The sequence below is a fragment of the Cryptomeria japonica genome, chromosome 6 (assembly GCF_030272615.1).
Source record: "Cryptomeria japonica chromosome 6, Sugi_1.0, whole genome shotgun sequence".
NCBI lineage: Eukaryota > Viridiplantae > Streptophyta > Pinopsida > Cupressales > Cupressaceae > Cryptomeria > Cryptomeria japonica.
Genome location: NC_081410.1, coordinates 494,648,830 through 494,674,638, shown reverse-complemented (window position 1 = coordinate 494,674,638; position 25,809 = coordinate 494,648,830). Strand labels below are relative to the sequence as shown.

General features: G+C 38.9%; 2 protein-coding genes across 6 annotated transcripts in view; both read left to right on the top strand.

Annotated features, from left to right (window-relative positions):
• The window catches only part of LOC131052783 (protein BUNDLE SHEATH DEFECTIVE 2, chloroplastic), a 155,717-nt gene that overhangs the window by 61,426 nt on the left and 68,482 nt on the right, over window positions 1-25,809 (top strand). For all 5 annotated transcript variants that reach the window (XR_009107517.2, XR_009358243.1, XM_057987408.2 and 2 more), the window contains exon 4: window positions 7,254-7,350. Coding sequence is in view for 3 of the 5 variants with exons in the window: in XM_057987408.2 (XP_057843391.1) it covers window positions 7,254-7,350 (97 nt within the window). In the remaining 2 variants the exon portion in view is untranslated. The remainder of the gene's footprint in view (window positions 1-7,253; window positions 7,351-25,809) is intronic.
• Window positions 21,621-24,750, top strand: LOC131856114 (uncharacterized). Its single transcript, XM_059207451.1, has 2 exons — window positions 21,621-22,149; window positions 22,291-24,750. The coding sequence occupies exons 1-2, from the start codon at window positions 21,650-21,652 to the stop codon at window positions 22,301-22,303; spliced, it is 513 nt and encodes a 170-aa protein (XP_059063434.1). The 5' UTR covers window positions 21,621-21,649; the 3' UTR covers window positions 22,304-24,750.

Here is a 25,809-nt window from a genome sequence, read left to right as displayed (position 1 = left end):
AGGGTTTATTACAAATAGCCCCCTTTTTATTGAACAATATTAAATGCATAGCCAAATATTAAATTTGGCACAAAAACCTAGGAGACATAGACCAATGATAATTAAGGTGCCACATCATCTATAACAACCTTTCTTCTAGAATCTTATTCCCTTTCCAATGCTCCTTTTTAGCATATGCAATGAATCTAGACACGATTCCTTCGATCTCAGCAATTGGAATCTCGGGAAGATTCCTCATTCGTTCCTCCAAGTGGATGACCTGATCGAAAGCCTTGAGAAGAGCAGTGTCCCATTCAGGTTCAAGTTCTTTGATTTTCTCAATCAAGAGCATGGTAGCAAACATCTGATCCTGTTGCTCATCTGTAATAACATTCTCATCTTTGCAAAAGATGACCTTGACTCTTTCCTCTAATTCTTGCAAATCCACATCTATCTCAACTGCAATCCTCCTGCCAAGAATAGTACATAATACTTCAAACACTTTGTCCTGGATCGGATGGATAATCTCTTCAACTTGATTGCATTTGTTACTGATATCCTCAAAAAGAACCTCCTTCATCTGGAGTAAAGTTGACCATTGGAGCAAGCTATGAGGTCCTCCATCCATTATCTTTTCTTGTGCTAGGACCTTCCTTGATGTTTGTCTGATTACTTGCAGGACAAGGATGATAACATCCTTAGTATGAGCAAAAGCGGCTACAGTTATCATTAGGTTGTGGATGATCTCAAGAACCTGAATAGCTCGGTGAATGGTCTGCATCATCCTTGTTGCAAATTCAATAGCAACTGTATGGGATTTGTCAATCCAAGAGCTCATAAGCTGGACCAAACTCCTGACTCTCTCTGCCTCTCCAACTGATTCAAGGGGAAGTGCCTGTGCAGGAGATACTGCTGGATCCTGACCTCTCAAAGGCTGATTGAGATGGCTAAAGTAGCCTCTCCAAGCACTGACCTCTCGCTCAAGCTTTCTATTCTTTTCCATTTCTTCTCTAAGCTTGTCTTTAAGTGCCTCAAATGAATCAGTGGCATCATCCAACGTCTGCTCGGCTGTGAGTGGACCAAGCTCAAATGTCTCTACATCATACTCCTCTGCAAGGATTTCACCTTCATACTTGTCTACTGCAGGTGTAGCTATCTGTAGTTTCCTGGATCCTGTCTCATCTCTGATCATCTTGGACATCTTAGTGGCTTTCCTCTTTTCTGTCACTTCCTGAGAATTTCCAACAAGGCTCTCTAAATCAATCACATTATCTTCGTCCTCGATCACAATCACCCTTGTTAGTCTCTCTTTTAACCAATCTGGAATGGCAGATCTTGTTTCTCTAACCTGTATCTCCTTAAGCAATATTTCTTCTTCTCTGAGAGGAGATGTCACTTCGTCATCGTTCTTGTCTTCATGTAACTCATTAACTTGGAGAGATCAACTTGATGAACGTTGAGGTGCCTGTCCTTCTTCCTGTTTATCGTTCTGTACCATTGATTCCATAGATTCCTCCATTTCAAGTGTCCTCTTCTCTTGTCGAGAAGATGTGCCGGATGAACGATCTCGGTTGGCCTCTGGCTTCTTCTTGGAGGATTCTCTTTTCTCAGGTCTCTCCTTTCTCTTTGAGCCTCTAGGATGAGGATTACCCTCACTTACGCTTCGAAGGTTGCCTTCACTTGTGCTTCTGGGATTAGGATTACTTTCACTTACACTTGCTCCTCCTTCGCCTGGCCTTTCCTCCAAAGTAAAAGTCATAGATATGCCCTGCTCTCTCAACTTTTGATGTTGCACATCAACCCATCTGCGAGTACAAGACAAAACTGGAGCCATCAAGGCATCTAGATCCAAAATTTCAGGTTCGTTCCAATCTAGCCTCACTGCTTTGATTTCTCGGTCATAAGATGATTGGAGATGTCTGCCACTGTCCTGAGCTTGGTCGGCCACTTTGTAAATTTTGCATTTCCTGATGAAGTCTAAAGGCAATCTGGAATGCATCTTTCTTTTCACTTCAAGATCATCTGAGCGATTCATCATAAAGTCCTCTATCTGAAACTCATGCTTGTATTTTCTTCCGACTGTCTCTTCTATATATCCATAAGGATCAAAACTCTCTCTCAAGGCAAAGAATGAAAATGAATATAAAGCTAACTCCTTTTCTGCATCATCCATGGCTAGAGCATTAGGACATCCCTCAACTGAATTTCCTAGTATGATAGGCACAGGAACTCCATTTCCATGCCTGTGTCTAAATGCCTTCGCATAAGCTGCCAACTGTCTAGTTACCTCAAGTAACACTATTCTGTCTATCGGATATCTTGGCAACATATAGGGAGGTGCAGGACATCCATGAACTCTAATATATGTAAACTTCTGAAATTGGATGAACCAAGCACCGTACCTCTTTACAAGCTCTTGTGCATCTTGAGATAGCCGATTGTGAATCCCGCCTTGCAATGTCCTGGTGATGTTCATCGTGAAGGTATCATTGACCAACTTGTAATCACTTCCTGGAGGATGATGCAAATGAACATAGAAATCACAAACTCTGACTTCCCCGTGCCCTCTTCCGATCACTCCTTTGTGAGGTAGTCCTGCATATTCAAAACTCCTTATCAAGGCATATATGATGTATGAACTCATGTGGAAAGACTTGGTAGCCTTCAGTCTTCTTAACTGCACGTCCAAGCAATGGCTAATCATTCTAGCCCAGTGAATTGTTCCTTTTCCTTGAACTATCACTTGGATGAAGTAGAACATCCACTTCTCAAAATAGAAGGCTTGAGGAGCCCCTGTAACTCGGTTGAGTAATGTTATCAAATCTCTGTACTCCTCCTGGAAGTCGATCCTATGTGGTGTGTTTGGAATCTTGCTCAGGCGAGGACGACTCTTGAGTAACCAATTCTTGTTGATGATGCTCAAGCAAGTGTCTGGATCATCTTCGTACATGGACCTGGCTCCTTCTAAGCTTTTATAAATCATATCTTTATGTTCTGGCAGGTGAAGAGCTTCACTGATAGCCTCCTCTGAAAGATAAGCCAAAGTGTTTCCTTCTTTGGACACGATCGATCTGGACTGTGGATCATAATGGCGAGCACACTCGATCATCAACTCATGGCACTGGATTGCTGGAGGGAAGCCGACTGCCTTGATAATGCCACTTTCAACTATTCTCCTTGCGATAGGTGATGGCTTGCCAATGTAAGGGACCTCTCGAAACTTCTTCGTACTGAAGTTTCCCAAGTTGGTATCTCCAATGTTGCTCCATTTCGACACGATCTTGGTCTCCAATTCTTCGTTCTTTTGATCTTCCTTCATGAGGGCTGGACGACTGGTAGATGCTCCTGCCTTCGGGGTCGCCATTGTGACACCTTTCTTGAGAACTAACTCTAAAAAGATGCAAAATTAGGAAATTCGCCTAGGCAAAATGAAGATTGGAGTCTTCAACGTGAGCTTCTCCTAGCAAATGCGTCTCCTTTATTAACTCCACCACCCTTGGGGTCTTCAACGCCTTAAGGGAAAATTCGCTCCAACTCTATCCTCCAATAAAGTTCGCACTCTTCCTTGGATGGAAATTTCGCTCCTCTCCTTGGATCAAAATTCGCTCCCTCTATTGCTCTTCCAAATTCGCATGTAACAATGATTGAATGATGTTTTAAAATGCTTCAAAGTACCCTTCTTATATAGGCGCTCATCTCCTTAATCACCCATAGGCCGACTTTTAGAAATAAGGCAAATAATAAATAAAATTTAAATAAAAATGGAGGCCGACTTTTATAAAAAAAATGGAAATATAACCCCAAGCGCTCTCTCTTTTTATTTGATTTAATAATTAATTAATTTAAATGCCTTTGTAATTAATAATTTCGATTTTTTAAAAAAGGCCAAATTAATTATTAAATGCCTTATGCGCTATTTTAAATGCCAATTTAATTAAATAATTCAAAGTTTTTATCGAATTTTAGCATTTAATGTACTTCAAAATTTATTGGCACCAAAACATGAGAGGTATAAGGGATACTAACCACATCGCTCTGATCCCTGGGAGAGGGACAGGAGCGCCTTAGCCAACTTGGATTGATTTTCACGTTCAAAGTCACTTCCTTTACGTCCAAACTGGGATTTTCATTTGTAACTTGGAGTTTGATCTATTCAATTTTTGAAATGAATGCCTCTTAGACCCTTTTCGCTCTGGTCCCTTGGTGAGGGACAGGAGCGATTTTTGCTTTTACTCCTTGGTCCTTGTCTTTTGAATCGCCAAATCAACTTGCGAGGTAGGCAATGATCATCTTTGTTCGTTCCACGCATGCCAATCTTGTCCTTTGCAAAGCAAACTTGATATTCTGGAGATTTTCGCCCTGGTCCTTGACTGAGGGACAGGAGCGAACTTTACATTTTAGCCAAAATTTGCCGAGCCTTGGGGTCAATTCCTTGTTTATCATCATCGAAAGGCGTTCTTCACTTTGCACAATTCTTGCCTTGGCGTGATTCTGGAGGGAGATGTTTGATTTCATAGAAATCGCCTTGGTCCATGACTGAAGGACAGGAGCGATTTTGTATTTATGGCACAAAATTGTTTATTTTTGACGTTAACTCCTTGTTCATCATCTTGTTAAAGACATTTGGGATCCTGCGTGACCTTGCCTTGACGTAGTTTTTGAAGGGAATGGTTGACTTTATTGAAATCGCTTTGGTCCTTGACTGAAGGACAGGAGCGCCACTTTGTTCTTTGTGCGAACCCTTGATCATATCGACTTCCAATTGCTTTCAAAGCGAAAAACGTTGTTTCTTATTCCTTCTTGAGTCTTGCAAACGATAGTAATACTCTAAAATTAGGCACACTTGAAGAGTTCGCTCTGGTCCCTGGGAGAGGGACAGGAGCGATTTAGGCAATTCCATCAAGTTCTGTGGTCCTTTGCAACTTCGTTCTCCTTTAAAGCATTCCAAACATCATTTTGACTTCGTGTCTTGACTTGGACCCATTCAAATTCGGAGGGAGAGGCTAGATAACCAAGATTTCGCCTTGGTCCCTTGGAGAGGGACAGGAGCGATTTTGCATTTATAAGCTTATTTGTGTTTCGCCAACTTTCAAAATCATCTTCAACGGGGTGATCACGCCTTCCTTCCTTCATGTCAAACTTGAAACTTGTTTCGCTCTTGCTAAAAACTTGTCTTTTAAGAAAATCGCTCTGGTCCCTTGGAGAGGGACAGGAGCTATCTTGAAAATTCGCCCTGGTCCCTGGGAGAGGGACATGAGCGAACTTGTGTCTTGGGTCAATTTTCTCCTTCGTGGTCCATCCAAGTTATATTCAATGGAAAAAACGTGCTTTACTTGATCTCTTCCAAGTCGCGAAATCATTTAATCTTGCAAGAATAAGGCAAACTTGGTGTTCAAGCTCCGGTCCTTCAGTGAGGGACAGGAGCGATTTTGTCATTTTAGCATATTTCCTTGTTTGCAAATTACTTCAAATTATCTTCAATGGAGGAAACATGTCCTCCTTGATCTCCTCGAATCAAAAAATGGTCTTGGCCCTGCAAGGACAGTGCAATTTTGAGAAACAAGCTTCGGTCCTTCAGTGAGGGACAGGAGCGATTTTGGCTCTATAGGCCAAATGTTCAACTTTTCATTGCAAACGACTAAGTCTAGATACTCCATCATGTTGATTTCATCTCTTATTGCGTTCTTGATGAGTTTAGTTCGATCAACTAAGGCCAAAAATGCCCTTAGTAAGTCATTTCGCCCTGGTCCCTAGGAGAGGGACATGAGCGATTTGGCCTTAAACCTTAAAAAACTTGCCATTTTGAGTCTCAAAAAATCTTCAAAACCTTCAATTCATGCTTGATTGCATCTCCTGGCGACCCTGCACAAGACAAATGAAACAAGTCAATAACCAAGATGCATAAAATTCCAATTTTGCCCTGGTCCTTGAGTGAAGGACAGGAGCGATTTTGCCTCTATAGGCCAAAATATCAAGAATTTAGGCTTTCAGTTACTTCACAAGGCATAATTAGGTCATCTCCAAGGCCAGGGGTCACTTATCAAACTTTCCAAAATTTGGTCAAAATTCACCCGGACAAAATTGCACAATTCCATCATCAACACTTAGGTAAAATTTGAACTTGCTTTCAAAATTCCTACTGGACCTAGTCAGACACACCTGACATCCTGACAGATTCATCCTATTTCAAAATTGCAATCCACGCGAGGATGCTCAATAATCTTCAAAATTTGACTAGACTTCGGCTTGAAAATATCAACAGGAAACCCTAAGGCTTAGCCCTAGTCCAGACGACTCACTCACTTACTCAAAACCCTAAAAGCAGAGAGAAGAACAGGCAAACCAAGCAAAAAAAGAGGGGGTCCCCATTTCAATGGGGCGATGTGTGAAATGGTCACAACAGGTCCATTCCTAGTATTGTTGTTTCAAAGTTTGGATCACAAAGTCATCATCAACTCATGGGTTTTGCTAATTATATCCTTTAAGTGCTTTGTTACACACTCACACAAAGCCACCCAGCCACCCACAGTGCTCTTGGCATCTTTAGATTGAAGAGACTTGGAGTCATAATCTCTAAAAATTATTGTCATATAAATTAGAAGCATCTGTTTTGATCACACAAAGGAATCAATTCTGCTGATAGTTTTGTTTCAGTTGTGCATATGTATCACACAAAGATTGAATTGGGATTCGTTCCTAGTATTATTTTTTCAAAGGTTGGATTGCAAACTCATTGTAAAGATAAGGGAGGAGCCTTAATTGAATTGATTTATATATCAAATTACACAAGACATTTAGGAATTGGTACTGTGTGCTACTATTTGTAGAAGGAAAAGCAGAGTGAACATTTGATATGTTTATCTTGACCAAATGGCGGAGTAAAACATTGATTTGTGGCGGTGCTTTCTTGGCCAAACCTACTGAACATTTCCTTTATTGATATAAATTAAGAAGAATATAAAAGAGTCAGAAGAATGGTTGATTATAAAAACATGCTTTAGAGGCATTGTTTTTGCTTGAAAAATTAGTGCAAAATTGTGTGTACATTTAATAGACCAGATGATGTAAGGATGATGGTGAAAGATTATTAACTTTTCTGTGTTCTGTATAAATTGCATGCGCACTTTCCAGAATTGCTATATACTCAATATCTTTTACTCCAAGAGTAGTTCAGCCAATTTTAATATTATACCTTCCAGCTAGAGTTGATTTTTCCTTGAGCTGTATCTTTTTTGCACATGAAAATATTTTTAGTGATTGTTTTGATATTTCAGGAATGGTGCAATGTTCACAATGTGACGGAAATGGTGTAAATTCTATAGACCACTTTAATGGGCGGTTCAAGGCTGGTGAAATTTGTTGGCTCTGCAGGTTAGTCAATCACATATTTCTGTCTTAGTCTGTATTTACTTTATTGGAGCTTGCAAATACAGAGGTATATGTGAATATAGAGCTTGCTAGGAGGTAAGTTAGATATACCTAAATTAGAACATTATTTATCAAAGGTTGTGGACATGGCTTTATTGAGATGATAGTTATGGATAATTTATCATTAAATACAGCCAGATATCCATCTATCGATAGAGAAACTAAAAAAATTATAACCATTGTTTTGAGTGTAGTACTATGGGATGAATCTTGATTGGAAACCCTATTAAAATTGGAAAAGATTTCAAGAATTTTTGGTGAGATCTAGTAAAATTGTCTAAAAAGATGAAAAATCTATTCTACTTATAAAGAAACAAGCATTTGTATTGATATAACTTTTTGAATATTTGAGTGGTTATGAGTAGAATTTTAGTTTGAAATTCATCTTTTAGCAATGACTGTGTACTGCTTGGTATGATCTACATGGGCTGTCTTTAAGAAGATGATTTGATATGAATATCTTGAAGTAATTTTTTTGGTGTACATTTATTCAAAGCAAAACAATGGTACTTAGAAAATGGCAAGTGAAAAAAAAAATTTGAACAGGAAACTGCCCTATTCAGACTCACTTAAAATGGGACATCTCAAATTAAAAACTCAAGGTCAGCATTTTTAATTCAAGTGATGACTATGGAGAAGCACAAGTTTTGCTCTTCTTTTCTAAGCTGTGAAAACTGAAAAGTATTCATTAATAAAGTTATCAGTGTGCACTTGAGTTGTAATTACTTAATCAGGTCAACTGGACTATCATCTGTTTATCTAAATTTATTATGTACATTATTCAGGTGAAGATCATGAAGGTGCAAATGCTCCTATCAATTCTGGATCTCAAAGAAATTCAATTTTTGAGAAGTTAGTGCAAAAGTTTGGATTGAAGCCATATAAACATCCCCAACATAACCATTGGGACAGATTCAAAATCATGCCAGAACTGAGGTCACTAGATAATGTAGAATCAAGTTTGCTATGGTTCTGTGGTGTAGTGCTATTTGATGTGCTATTTTTTGTTCGGAAGTCCCTAGATGTGGGATAGAGATGTGGTGAGCTTAAATCAACTGTTTAATTTGTCAATCTGGAGTTTCTAGCAGTGAAACAAGACTCACATGGACTTGCCAAAACTCAGTGAATCCGAGGCAAGTCTGCAGACTCACTAGACTTACCAAGTTTGGGAAAGTCCTGATGCCTGGACCCTGCTGCATGGTTGGGACTAGATAAATGCAACAAAAAAAAAACCATAAAATTAAAGGTTTTAAGTTGCTTTTTTCACTTATGTTTGTTGCTCTACCCTAAAAGCAATATCATTTCATTTTGAAGGCAAAATAGAAGAAGAAATGAGAGCTGTGAGCAAAAGTTGGAGAGCATTTTAGGACAACCAGGAAGGAGGTAGAGCAGAAATCCATTGTTGAATTGCATGAAATATCCTTTATCAAATTTTCCCAGATTAGTATGCACACATTCAATTTCAAAAAGCTAGCTCGCACAATATAAATCTGCAACAACAAATCATATTTCTTCTTAGAACAGATGCCTCTTACTCATTAGTATAACATAGACATCAGGAACTCAGACTTAGGCCATAGTCTCAGTTTGTTAACAGAGATATCATGAGCATCAAGCTCACAACAATAATTTAGATTATCTGATGAATCACAATATCATACAGAAGTCTCAATTCAGATCAGAGAGGCACATAATTACCGACTATTACAGAATGCTCCATTATTCAGGTGATGGGAATCCGTTAGACCTTAATGACTTGTTTTGAACTCAGGATTTTCATATGATTGGTCTTCTGCAATCTGCGCTTGATAATGCAAATCTCCCTTTTTGCTTTGCTGGTGTCAAAGGCACACAACAAAGGAAGATTGGATGCTTGCTAGAGCTGTGACTTCCAGCAATCACAGTCAGGATGAAAACTTGTGCCCAACAACCTCCCGTACTTCTGAAATTGCTCCTACCTGAATGTAGCCTGTAATGTCCCCGATTTTATGAGGGGTTGGCTCCCAATATTTTAATAAAACAAATAAATACTTATTAATAAATCAACTTAAGTCGACCTTGGTGATATTTTAAAATAATTTTTTGTTCTGGGCTGACATGGTTTTGAAAATGTTTTGTTACTTCTCCTTGTTGAGTGGATATGAAGTGTTGCTGGGCCGACATAAGAAGATAGGTGTATATATACCAGTCGGAGTTTTAAGGAGAGGGGATATATGATTTGCAACCTAGATATCGCATATAAGCAAGCCCTTTGTCTTCTAGAATGAAAACTCCTTGAAGACTGCGGCTGGTAGGACGAAACCCCTACTTAGTCCTTGTTCTTAAATCGCATATTCAGTCCGCAGTATTATTTAGTTTACATGCTGGTCTGGTGCAAGTATTGACAGGGAAGCCACGACTTTGTGAGGGACACTCAGGTTCAGCAAGCCTTGATATTCCATCGACTCTACCAATAGAGTGCTAGCCATCTTCATGTCATCCACCAGGTGCTCAAACACCATTGTGATTACGAGGCCTAACTCTGACCATAATCACAACTGTGTGACTCATCAGGTCTGAGACGTTTCGTGGTTTCTGAGTCATCATATACAGAATTCATAGCAATCAAATAAAGAAATGATCAGGAGAGGCTATTGAGGGGTGCACCACTTCCAAGGTGCTCTTTCCTGAATTGTTCCACCAACCTGAGTTAAGCCGTTAATTTGGAAGAGTCAGGTGTGAACTACATCAGTCTGGAATAAAGGAAAGCTCATAAGTGCATGTGATCTGGTATCAGATTTAATGTGTATTTATGGCAGTCCATGATCAGAACTGTACTTGTGTATCTGAGGACTGTATTGATGTCCAACAATGCTGTTATTGAAGATTGTGAGAAAACACTATTGAAGAAAACAATTTCTATATCTGCACATTAATTGTACTGGTGTATCTTTGAGGTACTGCATAACTTGCAAGGAAATTTGGTATTCTTTTTCTGTCTTTTTGTTATCTATCTGAGCATATTAATTTGGCAATTTTAAGTGGGATATTACATAGCCCTTCAGGGGTTTTGTCCTGAAAGCCAAAAGAATGAAGAGATAAGGGTTTTGTCTCACCTCTCTTGTCTCTGAGTTTTTTCGTCTTAGAGGAGAGGACATCCGTTTGATGCAATTTGATATGAAATTCGTTGAAAAATAGCTTTCCATACCAACCCCTAGAAATACAAATTTGGTCCAAGGTTGGCCTTAGGGAAAATAACCGCCTAAGTCATAACAAAGTCGGCTTAGGAGGAAACTGTTACAAACTAAATAGGTTGGCCTTGATAAAATAATTAATAATTACATTTATTTATAATTTCGATTTATTGCCAAGTTTTAGGACTTGGACTTTGGACTCAGCAAAAAATTCAGGATAAGACTCGGCAAAGAAGAAAACTGTAGTTTTACCAAAAAAAAAGGAAATTAATGCATTTAGAGAACATAAGAGTCTTATTTGATCATCAATTTGTCATAATTCAAACATTACACATGTCATATGATCTTCAAACACTCAATATTTGAAATTTCATCATTCATTAGTTTCAAACTTTCAAATGTATAACAACATCATAAGTTTATAAATGTTTACATATAATGATATATCAAAATGAGAAAAACAACCAAATACAATCTACATCTTCCTCTTTCCCGTCCTAATGTAACTCAATTTTTCAGGCCTTGAACTAGAAGGTGCTACGGTAGCTAAATGATAAATTTTCTTCAAAATTGTCTTCGTCCTCCTCTATTGGATCCAATTCTGCTGCAAAAAATCAGCAAAAAAATGATAATCAATCATTTGAAAAAAATAGAATTAAAAAACAAGCTAAAAATACTAAAAAATAAGTTATGGAGGGAAATGGAATTTTTTGCCAGCATGTCCCCCTTTTTTCAAGATTTTTCAGATTTTCAACTGAAGAAAACATAAAAAAAGAGAAGAAAAACCACTTGTGTCTATTTCGATCTCATAAGCTCCTCTTCTCCACTTCTTCCAACCCTATTTCACTATGCATACCTATTTTGGGCAACAAAGTGCAAAAAGAAATGAAAAAAAAAACTAAAAAAATCACCTTTTTAACTTGCTCGACTTCCTAGCCAGGTGCGAGAGTCTCGTGTCAAGACTCGCGAGTCCGATTCTAGGACTTGGTTGAGTCTCATGCCAAGACTCGGTTCGCCGAGTTGTAAAACTATGATTTATTGTTTATTTGAAACTTAATTTATTTGAAGCTTAATTTATTTATTTAATTATTGGGGGTTTATTTATTTAATTATTGGGGCTGGCCGACCCAGCCAAAAATCAGGAACATGTCCTTCCATCCCAAATTGTTTGCCCTCAAGCAATTCGCACTTGTATACCAAATTAACTGCCTTCTGCAGAAAATACCAAGACCCCATATCATCCTTAGAATCACTCTGCCATCTGCTTCACTACTCTGATTAAAACATCTCCCATCCAAACTCCATTAATAATCTTATCATACTTGGAGAAAAGGAATTTGAATGTTTCTTGGCCCACCTCCTTGTTATCGATGTGTCGAATCATGAGGGTTTCTCAATAAACTTGCCACTCATCTTCATAATGCTCGATCTCAAACAAACCAATCTTCACAACATCACAAATAATATTCTACATGGTATTTCATGGACCAATCATTCTCATATACTGCAAATCATCATTACAAAAGGCAATTATGTTCGTACCTAAAGTTTGGGTTGGTGTTGCCTGGACAGTATTATGTTGTGTGGTTGAGTAGTCCTCCTGTTTGACATCTTGAGACTCTGATCTTTCTTTTTGCTCTTTTATCACCACCTCTTTCTTGTCATCCTCTTGTGTTTCTGTATTCTTCACTATTTCAGGTTCCACCTTTGCTACTTTTGACTGTTCTCCCTCCTCTTGAGTATGGGGTTGAGGCATGATCTTTTGCAATGGAGCACAATAGTCTTCTTTTGTCCCCATCAAATTTGCAAAAAGAGGAAAAGATATTTTCTCTTGCATATCTTCAATCTTTTCAATAAGATCATTGTACATCTCATAACAAGAAATCACACAATCTATTATGACAAGATATTTCTCACTCTTGATTTGCCATTTCGTTTGTGAACTCTTATTAGTTCTTCATATTTTGGCAAGGAGAGAGCTGGCTTCAACCTTTCCAACTAATGCATATATTTTTCATACCTTTCAACAGTCTTTGCAACCTGAGATTTATAGTAAATTACCATTGCAGTCTCTTCTCCATCCTCGTCATAAAGATTCATTTCAAGATATCTCTTAAGGGATGCCATGATTATTTTTCTCTTCAATCTGATGATTCACAGGCTAGCAAGATTCCAGCTCTGATACCAATGAAATATCCTTAATCAAAATCTTTCAGATTTGTATGCACACATTCAATTTCAAAAAGGCCAACATGCACAACATAAATCTGCAACATCAAACTATATTTCTTCTTAGAACAAATGCCTCTTACTCATTAGCTTTTCTCAATGTTTCAAAGATTAAACACGATAAAACTTAACATAGACATCAGGAACTCAGACTTAAGCCATAGTCTTAGTTTGTTAACAGAGATATCATAAGCATCAAGCTCACAACAATAATCTTAGATTATTTGATGAATCACAATATCATATAGAAGTCTCAATTCAGATCAGAGAGGCACATAAATACCGACTATTACAGAATGCTCCTATATTCAAGTGGTGGGAATCCACAAGACCTCAATGACTTGTTTCGGATGCAAGATTCTGATATGATTGATCTTCTGCGATCAGCGCTTGATAATGCAAATCTCCCTTTTTGCTTTGCTGGTGTCAAAGACACATAACAAAGGAAGATCAGATGCCTGCTACAGCAACGACTTCCAGCAATCATAGTCAGGATGAAAACAACTTGTGCGCAACAACCTCCTGTACTTCTGAAATTTCTCCCACCTGAGTGTAGGTGTTCAGGGGTTTCATCCTAAAAGCCAAAAGAATGAAGAGATAAGGGTTTTGTCTCACCTCTCTTGTCTTTGAGTTTTTTTGTCTTAGAGGGCAGGACATCCATTTGATGCAATTTGATATGAAATTCGTTGATGAATAGCTTTTGTAATGGACACCCCCTGTTCGGTACTAAATTTATGTCCTTTTTACTTAGTATAATTTTGTCAAACAGTTGGCGTGCAAGCTGACTACTGGATTTTTTGGTTCTTGATTTGCTATAGGATAAATTTGGTAAACTGATATTTATTGTAAAGCTTTCAAAGTTTATTCAATATAAAAATAACCAGACATATCAAATACCAAAAACAAGAGGATTAATGCTGATGGTATTTATTTAATTCCAACTCCAAGCATACAAATCAGATTTGAAGAATATTACAGACCATCTGATAATAAACAAATTCAAACCTAGACTCCACAAGTATAGAACCTGCTGAAAACACTGTTCATGCACTGTAGCTGCACTATTCACGGCACTGTAGCTTTTTTACTATTCACGCAGCACTGTAGCAAAACACTATTCACGCGGTACTGTAGCAAAACACTGTTCACGAAGTACTGTAGCAAATCACTATTCACGCGGTACTGTAGCAAAAACACTATTCACGCGGTACTGTAGCAAAAACGCTATTTTCAAATCTGCACTTTCAAACCCTTGTAAAAACATCATGCGAGAGCACCAAATGAAGCCCAATGTGTTTCCTGAATGAAAACACCATTAATCCTCCTAACTGTGTCTTTCAACAGCGAAGAGAATGCTAGCAAAGAGGGATTCCGTCCTCCAAGCCCAATAATCAGATTTCTACGAAATCAAACAGCATAACATTAATTCATCCCAGCATATCCCAAAAGAGAGCTCTCAACCTCCATTTATATCTTCTCCCTGGATGCAAACACTTCATTTCCTAAATGTGAGATAATACAATTAAAATAAAATATTATTTCCCACAATGTACCATTAAAGGGAACTTTTAATATTTTAAACATTACTTTATATTCCCAACCTTATAAAATAACGATAAAGTTAAATATTTAATTTAACTTTACACTTTATCGTTAAATATTAAAACATTGTTGATAATCCCTTTAAATCATTGTCGCCTTCAAATATTTTTACTGATAGTTATGCCAACCAGGGAACACTAAAAATTTCAAGTCACTGCTTGGAGACTAACTTACTATAAATAGTAAGTGTCTAGAAACCCTGTCAAAGCAGCACCGATTGGCCTGAAATCGAAAACACCTAGGTCAAAACACCTCAGGATCCCATCAATGTCCTTGTTAGCCTTCGGGACCATGTCAGAATAGGCTAACGACACCCCATATCATGTTGCGCTAAAAAGGGGACATTACAGTCCGCCCCCCTTGAAATTGCTTGTCCTCAAGCAAATTCGGTCCTGAATGTTGCAATACCTGCTCATTCTCCCATGTAGCATCCTCATCTGGCAGGTCTCTCCATTTCACCAAGTATTCCTTAACGATTCTGTTCCTGAGTGTCCTTTCCCTAATATCCAGAATAGCTTCGGGTACTAACACAAGCTTCCCCTCCTCATCCAAAGGGGGTAAATCTGCAGAAGGCACTACACTCTGACCAATGGCTTTCTTAAGCCTAGACACATGAAACACATTGTGCACCCGACTGCCCTCTGGAAGCTCAAGCTCATAGGCGACTTCGCCCACTCTGCGAATCACCCTGTAGGGACCATAAAATCTAGGCTTCAACTTTTCAGCTCCGCTCTTCTTGAGTGATGACTGTCTATATGGTTGTAGCCTCAAGTAAACCATATCCCCTACCTCGAAACTGCACTCTATTCGGTGCTGATCAGCGTACAATTTCTGTTGATTCTGGGCCTGCTGTATATTCTCCTTGAGCACTTTCAGGATGTCCTGACTATCCTGCAATAAGTTTTTGGCTTTGGGCACTCTGCTGTCCCCCAAAACTAAATCCATGAAGCTAGGTGCATCATAACCATAGAGTGCCATGAAAGGAGTCATCCTGATGGACATATGATAAGTGGTGTTATAACAATACTCTCCCATATGCAACCATCTGACCCAAGCTTTTTGTTGTGCAGTTACATAGTTCCTCAAATATCCCTCCACCCATTTATTCACAATCTCTGTTTGCTCATCTGTCTGCAGATGATAACTAGTGCTAGGTGTAAGATCTGTACCACACAACCTAAACAACTCCTGCCAAAAAACACTCATAAACTTACTATCCCGATCACTGACAATGAATCTGGGCAACCCATGTAACCTGAATATCTGTCTAAAGAAAAGATCTGCCACCTGTGCTGCTGTGTAAATGGACGGAACAGCAAAGAAGTGAGCGAACTTCGTCAAGCGGTCCACCACCACATAGATGCAATCCCTTCCCTGCACTCGTGGTAAACCAGTGATGAAGTCCATCGAAATACTTTCCCATTTCCTATCTGGAATGGGCAAGGGTTGTAATAAACCTGCGGGAAATGTGTGCTCTCCCTTATTCTGTTGACAAACCTCACACTCCCTGACATACCTCTGAACATCATCCTTGAGCCCTCTCCATGTGAACCGCTCTCGGATCTGCCTGTAGGTCTTGAAGATCCCCAGATGCCCAGCTGTGGGTGCATCATGAAATGCCTTAAGTATCACCTCTCTCAAATGTGATGACGGAATCAAATAAACCCTGTCTTGAACTCTGATCAATCCATCTATCACCTCATAGCGATCATCCTGTATAGTACCTGAAATCAATCCAGAAGCCCAAGCATCTCCGACATACTCTGCTATAATCTGATCTCTCCAATCTCCTGAAATCTCTGCCAGAGCACATAAGTGAGGTCTCCGAGATAAGGCATCAGCCACCACGTTTTTCTTACCTTTGACAAACTCTATGTCAAAGTCATAAGCCTGCAATTTAGTAACCCATTTCTGTTGCCGGTCATTAAGATCACGCTGGCTCATGAAATATTTTATGCTATTGTGATCAGTTTTGATCACAAACCGTCCACCTACTAAGTATGATCGGAATTTGGCCAATGCATGCATTATGGCCAACATCTCCCTGTCATAGATAGAATAGCTCCTCTCAACACCTCGAAGCTTCCTACTCTCGAATGCAATGGGATGTTTCTCCTGCATCAATACTGCCCCTATCCCATCACCTGAAGCATCACACTGAAGTTCATATGGCTTCGTGAAATCTGGTAGAGCTAAAACCGGACAAGATGACATCACTTGTTTGAAGTGGTCAAAACATCGCTGCGCTGCTTCTGTCCATACAAAGGCTCCCTTTTTAGTGAGGTCTGTCAGAGGTGCTGCAGTCTGTGAAAACCCCTTAACAAACCTCCTGTAAAACCCGCATAAACCAAAGAACCCCTTAAGCTGTGTGAGGTTTGTGGGAGTAGGCCAGTCTACTATAGCTCTAATCTTTTCGGGATCAACCCGAACACCATCCGCACTAATAATATGCCCAAGGTATAGTAATTCTGTCATACCAAACTCACACTTAGACTCCTTGGCATACAAAGACTCTCTCTCTAGGATAGATAATACCTCCTCCAAATGCTGTGAATGTTCCTCCCAGGTCTTACTGAAGACCAAGATGTCATCAAAGAAGATCAAGACAAATCTCCTCAACTGCTCCCTGAATACCTGGTTCATACAACTCTGAAAAGTAGCGGGTGCATTGGTTAGTCCAAATGGCATAACCATAAACTCAAAGTGGCCATAGTGACATCGGAAGGCTGTTTTCTCAATGTCCTCTGCTCTCATCTTGATCTGATGGTATCCAGATCGCAAATCAATTTTGGTGAAGAAGCATGCCCCATGCAACTCATCAATCAGCTCATCAATCCTAGGAATGGGATACCTGTTTTTAATTGTTTTCTTATTCAATGCCCTGTAATCGATGTACATGCGCATCGTCCCATCCTTCTTCTTTACCAAAACTACAGCTGAAGCAAAAGGGCTTTTGCTAGGCCTGATGTGCCCCATTTCCAACAACTCCTTAATTGCCTTCTCTATCTCATCTTTATGTTTCTTAGGATGACGATAAGGAGTGATCATCACTGGTTTGGCTCCCTCCTCGAGCTCAATAACATGCTTTGCACCCCTGTTAGGAGGAACCCCGTGAGGAATATCACTGAATACCTTGGCATGCTTGTCAAGAATCTCCTGTATATTTGGTGGATAACTCTTCACCCGAGGCTCCGGTGAAGTTGGCATAACTAAGCACTTTGTCGCCCATTCTATGTCATTATGTCGAAAAAGTTTCTCCATTCTCCTCAAAGAGACTACCCTGCAACTCCCATCTGAAAGTCCCCTGAGTACAACAGTCCTACCCTCATGCTGAAACCTCATTTCCAACTTCGCTAGGTTGAAAGTGAACTCAACCAGCGATGCCATCCATGTCATACGGAGGATGACCTCGTAATCTCCCATGTCCACAACATAGAAATCATCCTTCAACTCATAACCATCTCCAAATCTAATGTGAAGATTTGAAACCTTCTGAGTACATAATAGCTTTTGGCCATTAGCCACCATGACTCTAAAACCATCATGCTCCTCTGTCTGTAAACCTCTCCTGGCTACCAACTGTGTATCTATAAAGTTATGTGTAGCCCCAGTGTCAATGAGAGATATCACTTTCTGCCCCTGGATAGTGCCCCTGACCTTAAATGTGATTGCCTTTTGGGCCCCTGTCAAGCGTGCCAACGATCTATCATCCTTAGGAATGCTGCTCTCCTCTATCGTGTTACCCTCATCTGAATCGGAGTGCTGATCCTCCCCCTCTGACTCTGACTCCTCTGCTGAAAAATACTCCATTTGATTTGCCTTAGCCTTGAGAGGGCATTTATGAGATAAGTCCCAAGGCTCTCTACACTGGAAGCACAATTTCTTCTTTCGAAGTTCATTCAAGGTTTCACTGTCTAGTCCTTTTGATCCTTCTTTGGGTTTGTTATACTCTTTCTGAAATGGTTTTTTGTCTTTGTCCTTGCGATAGGAAGAATCTGTTGAATGGTATTTTCCTTTGTATACCGAAGGGGCTAAATCTCGTGCCTTTTTAGTTGCTTCTGCTAAGGTGAGTGGATCATGTCCCTTCACCCAACCACGTAATGGATCAGCAAGCCCATCACAAAATAACACCACCAATCTCCTAGGAGAGATATCAGTAACAAGTACAGACAAACGCTGAAACTCGGCGATGTAAGCATCCACTGAACCTGACTGTTTTAACTGTGCTAGCTCCTTGAAATGTAACTCGGGATCCCTAGTGTCAAATCTCTCAATCAATCTTTCTGTGAATTCCTCATAGGATGTAATCTGATTATGCCCCAGAGTCACCATGCCATGATGCCACCATTCATGCGCAACGCCGTCCAAATGCATAGCCGCATACTTGATAGCCTCATCCTCAGGCATAGGATTTAGCTGCAAGTATGTATCTATCTTCTGCACCCAAGCTCGTGCAGTCATCTTCCCTGAAGCATCATAATAAGGCAAGGAAAGTTTTCCAACTTTCTTCCTCAGCTCAAAATTCTGATTCCTCCCTCCTGCTCTAGGCATATGTCTCATCCTCAAGTCCATATAATCTCTGAGGGAAATATTTGCCTGAAACTCGGGTCCACTGGCCTCCCAGTCCCTCCTGAACTGACCCTGTAACTCAGTAATCTGCGGTTCGTTCACTGGTTGAACCGGATCCCTAGGTGGAAAGGTGGGTAGAAGAGGTCTCGAGCTCGCTGTTCGAGCTGGGCGTGCAATGTGTCTAAAGTTATCCGCCTCATTCCCATTGTTGCAATGTCCATTATTACCATTAATATTATTCTCAGGGCCATTGTTGTTGCCTCGGCCTCCATTATTATCATTGCCCCTATTGTTATCGTTTCCCCTATTGTTATTGTTTCCATTGTTGGCATCACCTGGATTAATATTAACGCCCATCTGTCTAGCCATAAGCTGCAACATCATGTCCATTCGCCTATTCTGCTCCTGCTGCATACGCTGCCCTTGCTCTAACGTACCCAGCAACTGTCTGAACATTACCTCCCCCTGATCTGGAACGATATTCCTCTCATCTCGGTCACCCATACTGCTGTCCTGCTCGAAGAATATTTCCTCTATGTCTGTATGACTGGATTCTATGTCCACCTGCACGGATGAACTAGACTGCTCACTCTGACTATCCGGATTTCTATTTTGTCTGGCCCTGGTATTGCGAAAATTATAATGCTCCTATCGCATGCTCAATCATACATTCTGGACCTGTTTTATTTCTGCAATATGTTTTGGTGAAAGTTTCCCACAAGATGGCAGAATCTTCTGCTCTGATACCACTGTAATGGACACCCCCTGTTCGGTACTAAATTTATGTCCTTTTTACTTAGTGTAATTTTGTCAAACAGTTGGCGTGCAAGCTGACTACTGGATTTTTTGGTTCTTGATTTGCTATAGGATAAATTTGGTAAACTGATATTTATTGTAAAGCTTTCAAAGTTTATTCAATATAAAAATAACCAGACATATCAAATACCAAAAACAAGAGGATTAATGCTGATGGTATTTATTTAATTCCAACTCCAAGCATACAAATCAGATTTGAAGAATATTACAGACCATCTGATAATAAACAAATTCAAACTTGGACTCCACAAGTATAGAACCTGCTGAAAACACTGTTCATGCACTGTAGCTGCACTATTCACGGCACTGTAGCATTTTTACTATTCACGCAGCACTGTAGCAAAACACTATTCACGTGGTACTGTAGCAAAAACACTGTTCACGCGGTACTGTAGCAAAAACACTGTTCACGCGGTACTGTAGCAAATCACTATTCACGCGGTACTATAGCAAAAACACTATTCACGCGATACTGTAGCAAAAACACTATTTTCAAATCTGCACTTTCAAACCCCTGTAAAAACATCATGCGAGAGCACCAAATGAAGCCCAATGTGTTTCCTGAATGAAAACACCATTAATCCTCCTGACTGTGTCTTTCAACAGCGAAGAGAATGCTAGCAAAGAGGGATTCCGTCGTCCAAGCCCAATAATCAGATTTCTACGAAATCAAACAGCATAACATTAATTCATCCCAGCATATCCCAAAAGAGAGCTCTCAACCTCCATTTATATCTTCTCCCTGGATGCAAACACTTCATTTCCTAAATGTGGGATAATACAATTAGAATAAAATATTATTTCCCACAATGTACCATTAAAGGGAACTTTTAATATTTTAAACATTACTTTATATTCCCAACCTTATAAAATAACGATAAAGTTAAATATTTAATTTAACTTTACACTTTATCGTTAAATATTAAAACATTGTTGATAATCCCTTTAAATCATTGTCACCTTCAAATATTTTTACTGATAGTTATGCCAACCAGGGAACACTAAAAATTTCAAGTCACTGCTTGGAGACTAACTTACTATAAATAGTAAGTGTCTAGAAACCCTGTCAAAGCAGCACCGATTGGCCTGAAATCGAAAACACCTAGGCCAAAACACCTCAGGATCCCATCAATGTCCTTGTTAGCCTTCGGGACCATGTCAGAATAGGCTAACGACACCCCATATCATGTTGCGCTAAAAAGGGGACATTACAGCTTTCCATACCAATCCCTATAAATACAAATTTGGCCCAAGGCTAGCCTTAGGGAAAATAATCGCCTAAGTCATAACAGACTCGGCTTAGGAGGAAATCATTACAAACAAAACAGGTTGGCCTTGATAAAATTATTAATAATGGCATTTATTTATGATTTCAATTTATTGTTTATTTAAAACTTTATTTATTTATTTAAATTATTAGGGCTGGCTAACCCAGCTAGAAATCGGGCACATTACATCGATTTCGGGCAGCTCTGTAGATATGTTTGGTGCATCAAGAGTTGTCTGCCAATGATTGGAAGGAGTTCTCATTTGATTTCAAGTTTGAATTAAGAGGTAAAAGCTTGAATTTTGAAGGTTTTTTTGTGTTTTTTAACAAAAAATTGCATTTTTCTTTACATTTCATTTCCCCTTTTGATTTTATTTTACTAGATCAAAGAAAGAACTCTAGGTGGTCTTCATTGTTTTTTTTAACAAACCCTAGGTGTTTTTTGTAAAAAAATATAATTTTATTGTTGGAAACCCTTACATTATTTTGTATTAGTTTAATAATTATAAATCACAATTCACAGATGCTAATTTTTTGTATTTATATGTTATTGCAGCAGCCTCGAGCTTTCCAAATCATCTTTTTCATGATGTCCAAAACCCCAATTAGAAGGGACTCATGTTGGAAACATGCTGAACTTTTCCCTGAGCAAAATAGATTGAAATACCAACTTGCACATATACCTCCTCTTGATACTGTGCCATGCCCACAAGTGCTTGTTGAGGTGCAAGTGCAATTAGAAACATTTGAGTTTCAAAAAGAAATGAAAAAGAGGCAAAGAGAGGAGATGTCAGGCATTGGTGGTAATGGAGAGTCTTCTTCCATGCCTCCATTTTATCCTTCTTTAGGCATTGGGTTTGGTAATGCTAATGTTGGTGGCATTGCTATTGTTGGTGCTGGTGCTAGTTTTAGTGCTAGGCTTGGGCCTAGAATTCATAAATCTAGGACGGATTCATTTATTTTGCCTCACACTAGTGTTGGTTCTTCACTGTCATTTGAGAGTTGGAACAAGGACATACATGATGCAACTAGACGTGCAATTGGAGACTTTTGGTACTATTGTACCATTCCATTCCATGCAGCCAAGTAATTCATTTTTGTTTGATTGTTATAAAATTTATAGCTTGATTTATTGTCTCTTGAATTTTTATATTTAGATGCATGTTGAATTCAAATTTAAACTCTTCATTTTACAATACTTATTTATTTATTTGTGACATGTGTTAGGTCTCCTTATTGAAAAAATATAGTTGATGCCATTACTGTTTGTGGGGCAGCGTTCAACTCCTCTAGTGAAGATGACATAAAGGGCTCAATTTTGATAGAAAAGGTGGCTGACATAAAAGCAATAATAGAGGAGCAACGATTGATATGGAGGAAGAAGGGTTGCAACATCATGACCGATGGTTTGATTGATAAAAGAAATAGAACATTGCTGAATTTTGTTGTTTCTTTCTTGAGTGATTGTACTTCCTTTGATACATTGATTTAGTTTAATATTTTTAATTTATACTTTATTGAATCAATGATTTTGTTTCTTTATTTAGGTGGCACTGTATTCGTCAAATCAATTAATGCTCTAGGACATGCAAAGAATCCCACATATCTTTGTGAGGTTTTAGAGGAAGTCCTAGTTGAGGTGGGTGAGGAAAATGTGGTTCAAGTGGTGATGAATAATGCAACAGATTGTGTTGTTGTAGGTAGACTATTGATGGAGAGGCATCTAACATTTTTTTGGACTCGATGTGTTGCCCATTGCCTTGACCTGATATTGGAGGATCTTGGCAAGCTTCCATGGATCAAAACACGTGCACATTCAGCCAAAAGTATTTTTAATTTCATATACAATCACACATGGGTCCTCAACCTAATGCGACAAGACATAGGGTAGAAGGAGTTGGCTCGTCTTGATATAACCAGATTTGCAACAAATTTCATCACATTACAATCCTTTCTTTGGTCAAAGGGAGCATTTAGGCACATGTCTGTTAGTGAGGAGTGGACTTCCTCATCCTATGTTACGACCACTGTAGGGGTTAATGTGGCAAATTGCATATTTGATGAGCCAAGCTTTTGGGTACTTGTTGTGGAGATTGTGAAAGCAAATGAAAATCTATTTCTACATTATGTTTTAATTCTTATTCATATTTTTCCTTTATTTGCCTATTTTTGTTCATACTTAAGTCAATGTTTCACAATAATTGCAGTTCATTGAGCTTTTGGTAGTTCTCCTACAAGTTGCTAATGGGGAGAAGGCCGCAATGGGCTACATGTATGAGGGCATGGATAAGGCCAAGGAGGCCATTTGATCCATCTATGTAGGAGTCAAGGGTAAGTATCGCCCTATTTGGGAGATCATTGATAGGTGATGACACCTCTAGCTTCACAAGCCCCTACATGCAATTGCTTATTTCCTCAATTCAGCATTCCAATACTACCTTGATTTCAAGGTGGATGAGGAGGTTTTGAATGGGCTTTACTTAGTGATAGAGTAGATGTTGCCTGGTGTTACAACATAGATAGTCCACAAGATTGATGCCATTGCATAAAGAAGATGAAAGCAATGGGTTGCATAAAGGGTCCAAAAGAGTGTCAGATGCCTCTCTTAAATAAACCTTCCAACGACCATGTATGTCATTACATTGTTAATAACAATTTGGACAGCATTTTATATGTCCACCTCTAAAACAACTTCCTACAACATCAAGCTCAAAGTTTTTGCATTCTTTATTTTTTCTAGAGACATTAATTGACTTCAAGAAAATTAAATCAACATTTCAAGCCACTAAAAAAATGATGAGGATGCAATTATTTCTATCTATCCACCCATCTAAAAGAATTGTGCATCCAAACTTTCACCATTGCTTCTTTTGATCTTCCACTATTATTTTTGCATCCATTGTAGCAACTTGGAGCAACCTCCCACTTAACTCTTTTGGAGAGGGTGCCTTGTACCCTTTCCCTACAACTATAATTGTCGGCAAATACTCCAATGTGGACTCTTTTGCCACATTGAAGGGAGAGTTGTAATACCAAAGATTTGCACATGACTTATCTACTTTTTTGTGTGCCTCGTTGTTCTACCCTATACCTTCCAATGAAAGTTGGCCCCATATAGTTTCTAGGCACAAAAAAACCCTAACTTAGCTCTACTCAAGCTAGATGAGGTCTATGTGACCCATATACATGGACCATGACTAGAACCCACAATGTCTATTGTATATACATCAAATTTTGCTAGAAAATTAGGATCAATGGTTGTTTCTATGGCTGCTTTTGACATAGTGATTGGATTGTGTAGAATGGTGAGTCCTTGTTTATAGAGGATGACATTGCTGATTTTGAGAGGTAGCCTATGGAGGATGTGGTTGTAGTAGAATTAGGAGAAATTGGATTGTCATTGGATGATATTGGTGTGGCAGAAGAGGAGTCATTGCCATCTAGTAGTAGGGTGGAGCCATAAGCACAATCTTGTAGACCAAGCGAGGAATTCCAACTAAGTGTGAGGACTAGACCCTCTAGCCCCCAATTTATCACTAGAATGGGGAAGAACGAATTGTAAAAACTTGTAATTTTTAGCTTGCCAAGATATGCAATTTATGATGATCAATCATCATAAATTCATAATAGTTATCAGCTAGTTATTATATACACATGATGATGTCATTTTTTCTTCTATTTGTATTCAAGAATCAAATCTAATAGAAAACACTTCACCATGGATTTTTAGACTCGTTTGATTTATTTTGTAACTTGATTTTGCATAAAAATTGTGTTTTTAAAGAAATTTAAGTACTTTTTAAAGTTGTCAAGTTTGAAATTTTTGGCTTGCTAATTCCTAGTTGAGTTTGAGTTTGGGAACTACGCTTTTTCCTATAACCTTCTACATAGTGTTCATATTAACTCAGATGTAAATGTATGATGTAATTGAGTGAATGATTAAACTATCATATTCCCTCAATTCATGCGACTTGAGTTTTTAATAAATATGAAACCACAGCCAACAATATTGAATCCCCTTTTATTTATTTAAAAAAATGCTCTATCATTGATTGTGTGGGACTTATTCATGACTTAAGTGAGTCATAAGGCTACTCAAGAGCCCATTTATTAAACCCTATACCTACTTATTACATGGCATGTAATGTCCCTTTCTCCTTAGTCTGCAGACATTCATGGGATTGGCCTATCATTTGACCCTCGTAGGCCAAGGAAATTGATTAGGGGGTCGATTTGGCAGAGATTTGTGGCTTCACATTTTGGTCTACTTGATTCTATGGCGAAATAAGGAGATTACACGTATGTTGAGACGTGAGCACTTTAATTATAATGTATTAATATTCTAAAGTGCAATTAAATTAATTAATGTGTAATAAAATAATAAAGTGTAATAATAGGATATGAGAAGAATCTTCTAGAAGGAACCAATTGATTGGAGGAGAAAAGGATAAATAGAGGAGGTTGGTTCATTGTTCATCATCGGTTGTTTGGATATCTTTTCTTGTGTAGACTTGTGGAGCCGAGGGTTTCTGCAGACTAATCATTTGGGAACGAAAACTCCCTATGATTTGCATAACTGAGGAGGCGAAAGATCTTCCGAGGGGTTGCAGCTGAGAGTGGGAGATAACTCAGTCTTCCATATTGTGCTTAAGGAGTTTTATGGCATTTTCATGGTAGTTGGATTCATGGTGTATTCAGCTTGTCAAATTGGATGTCCTTAGTGTATCGATTTTCATTGGAGAAGGA

What these genes read in the sequence shown, in the direction of transcription:
- LOC131856114 (XM_059207451.1), top strand. Translation starts at nt 21,650, where the DNA reads ATGATGTCCAAAACCCCAATTAGAAGGGACTCATGTTGGAAACATGCT.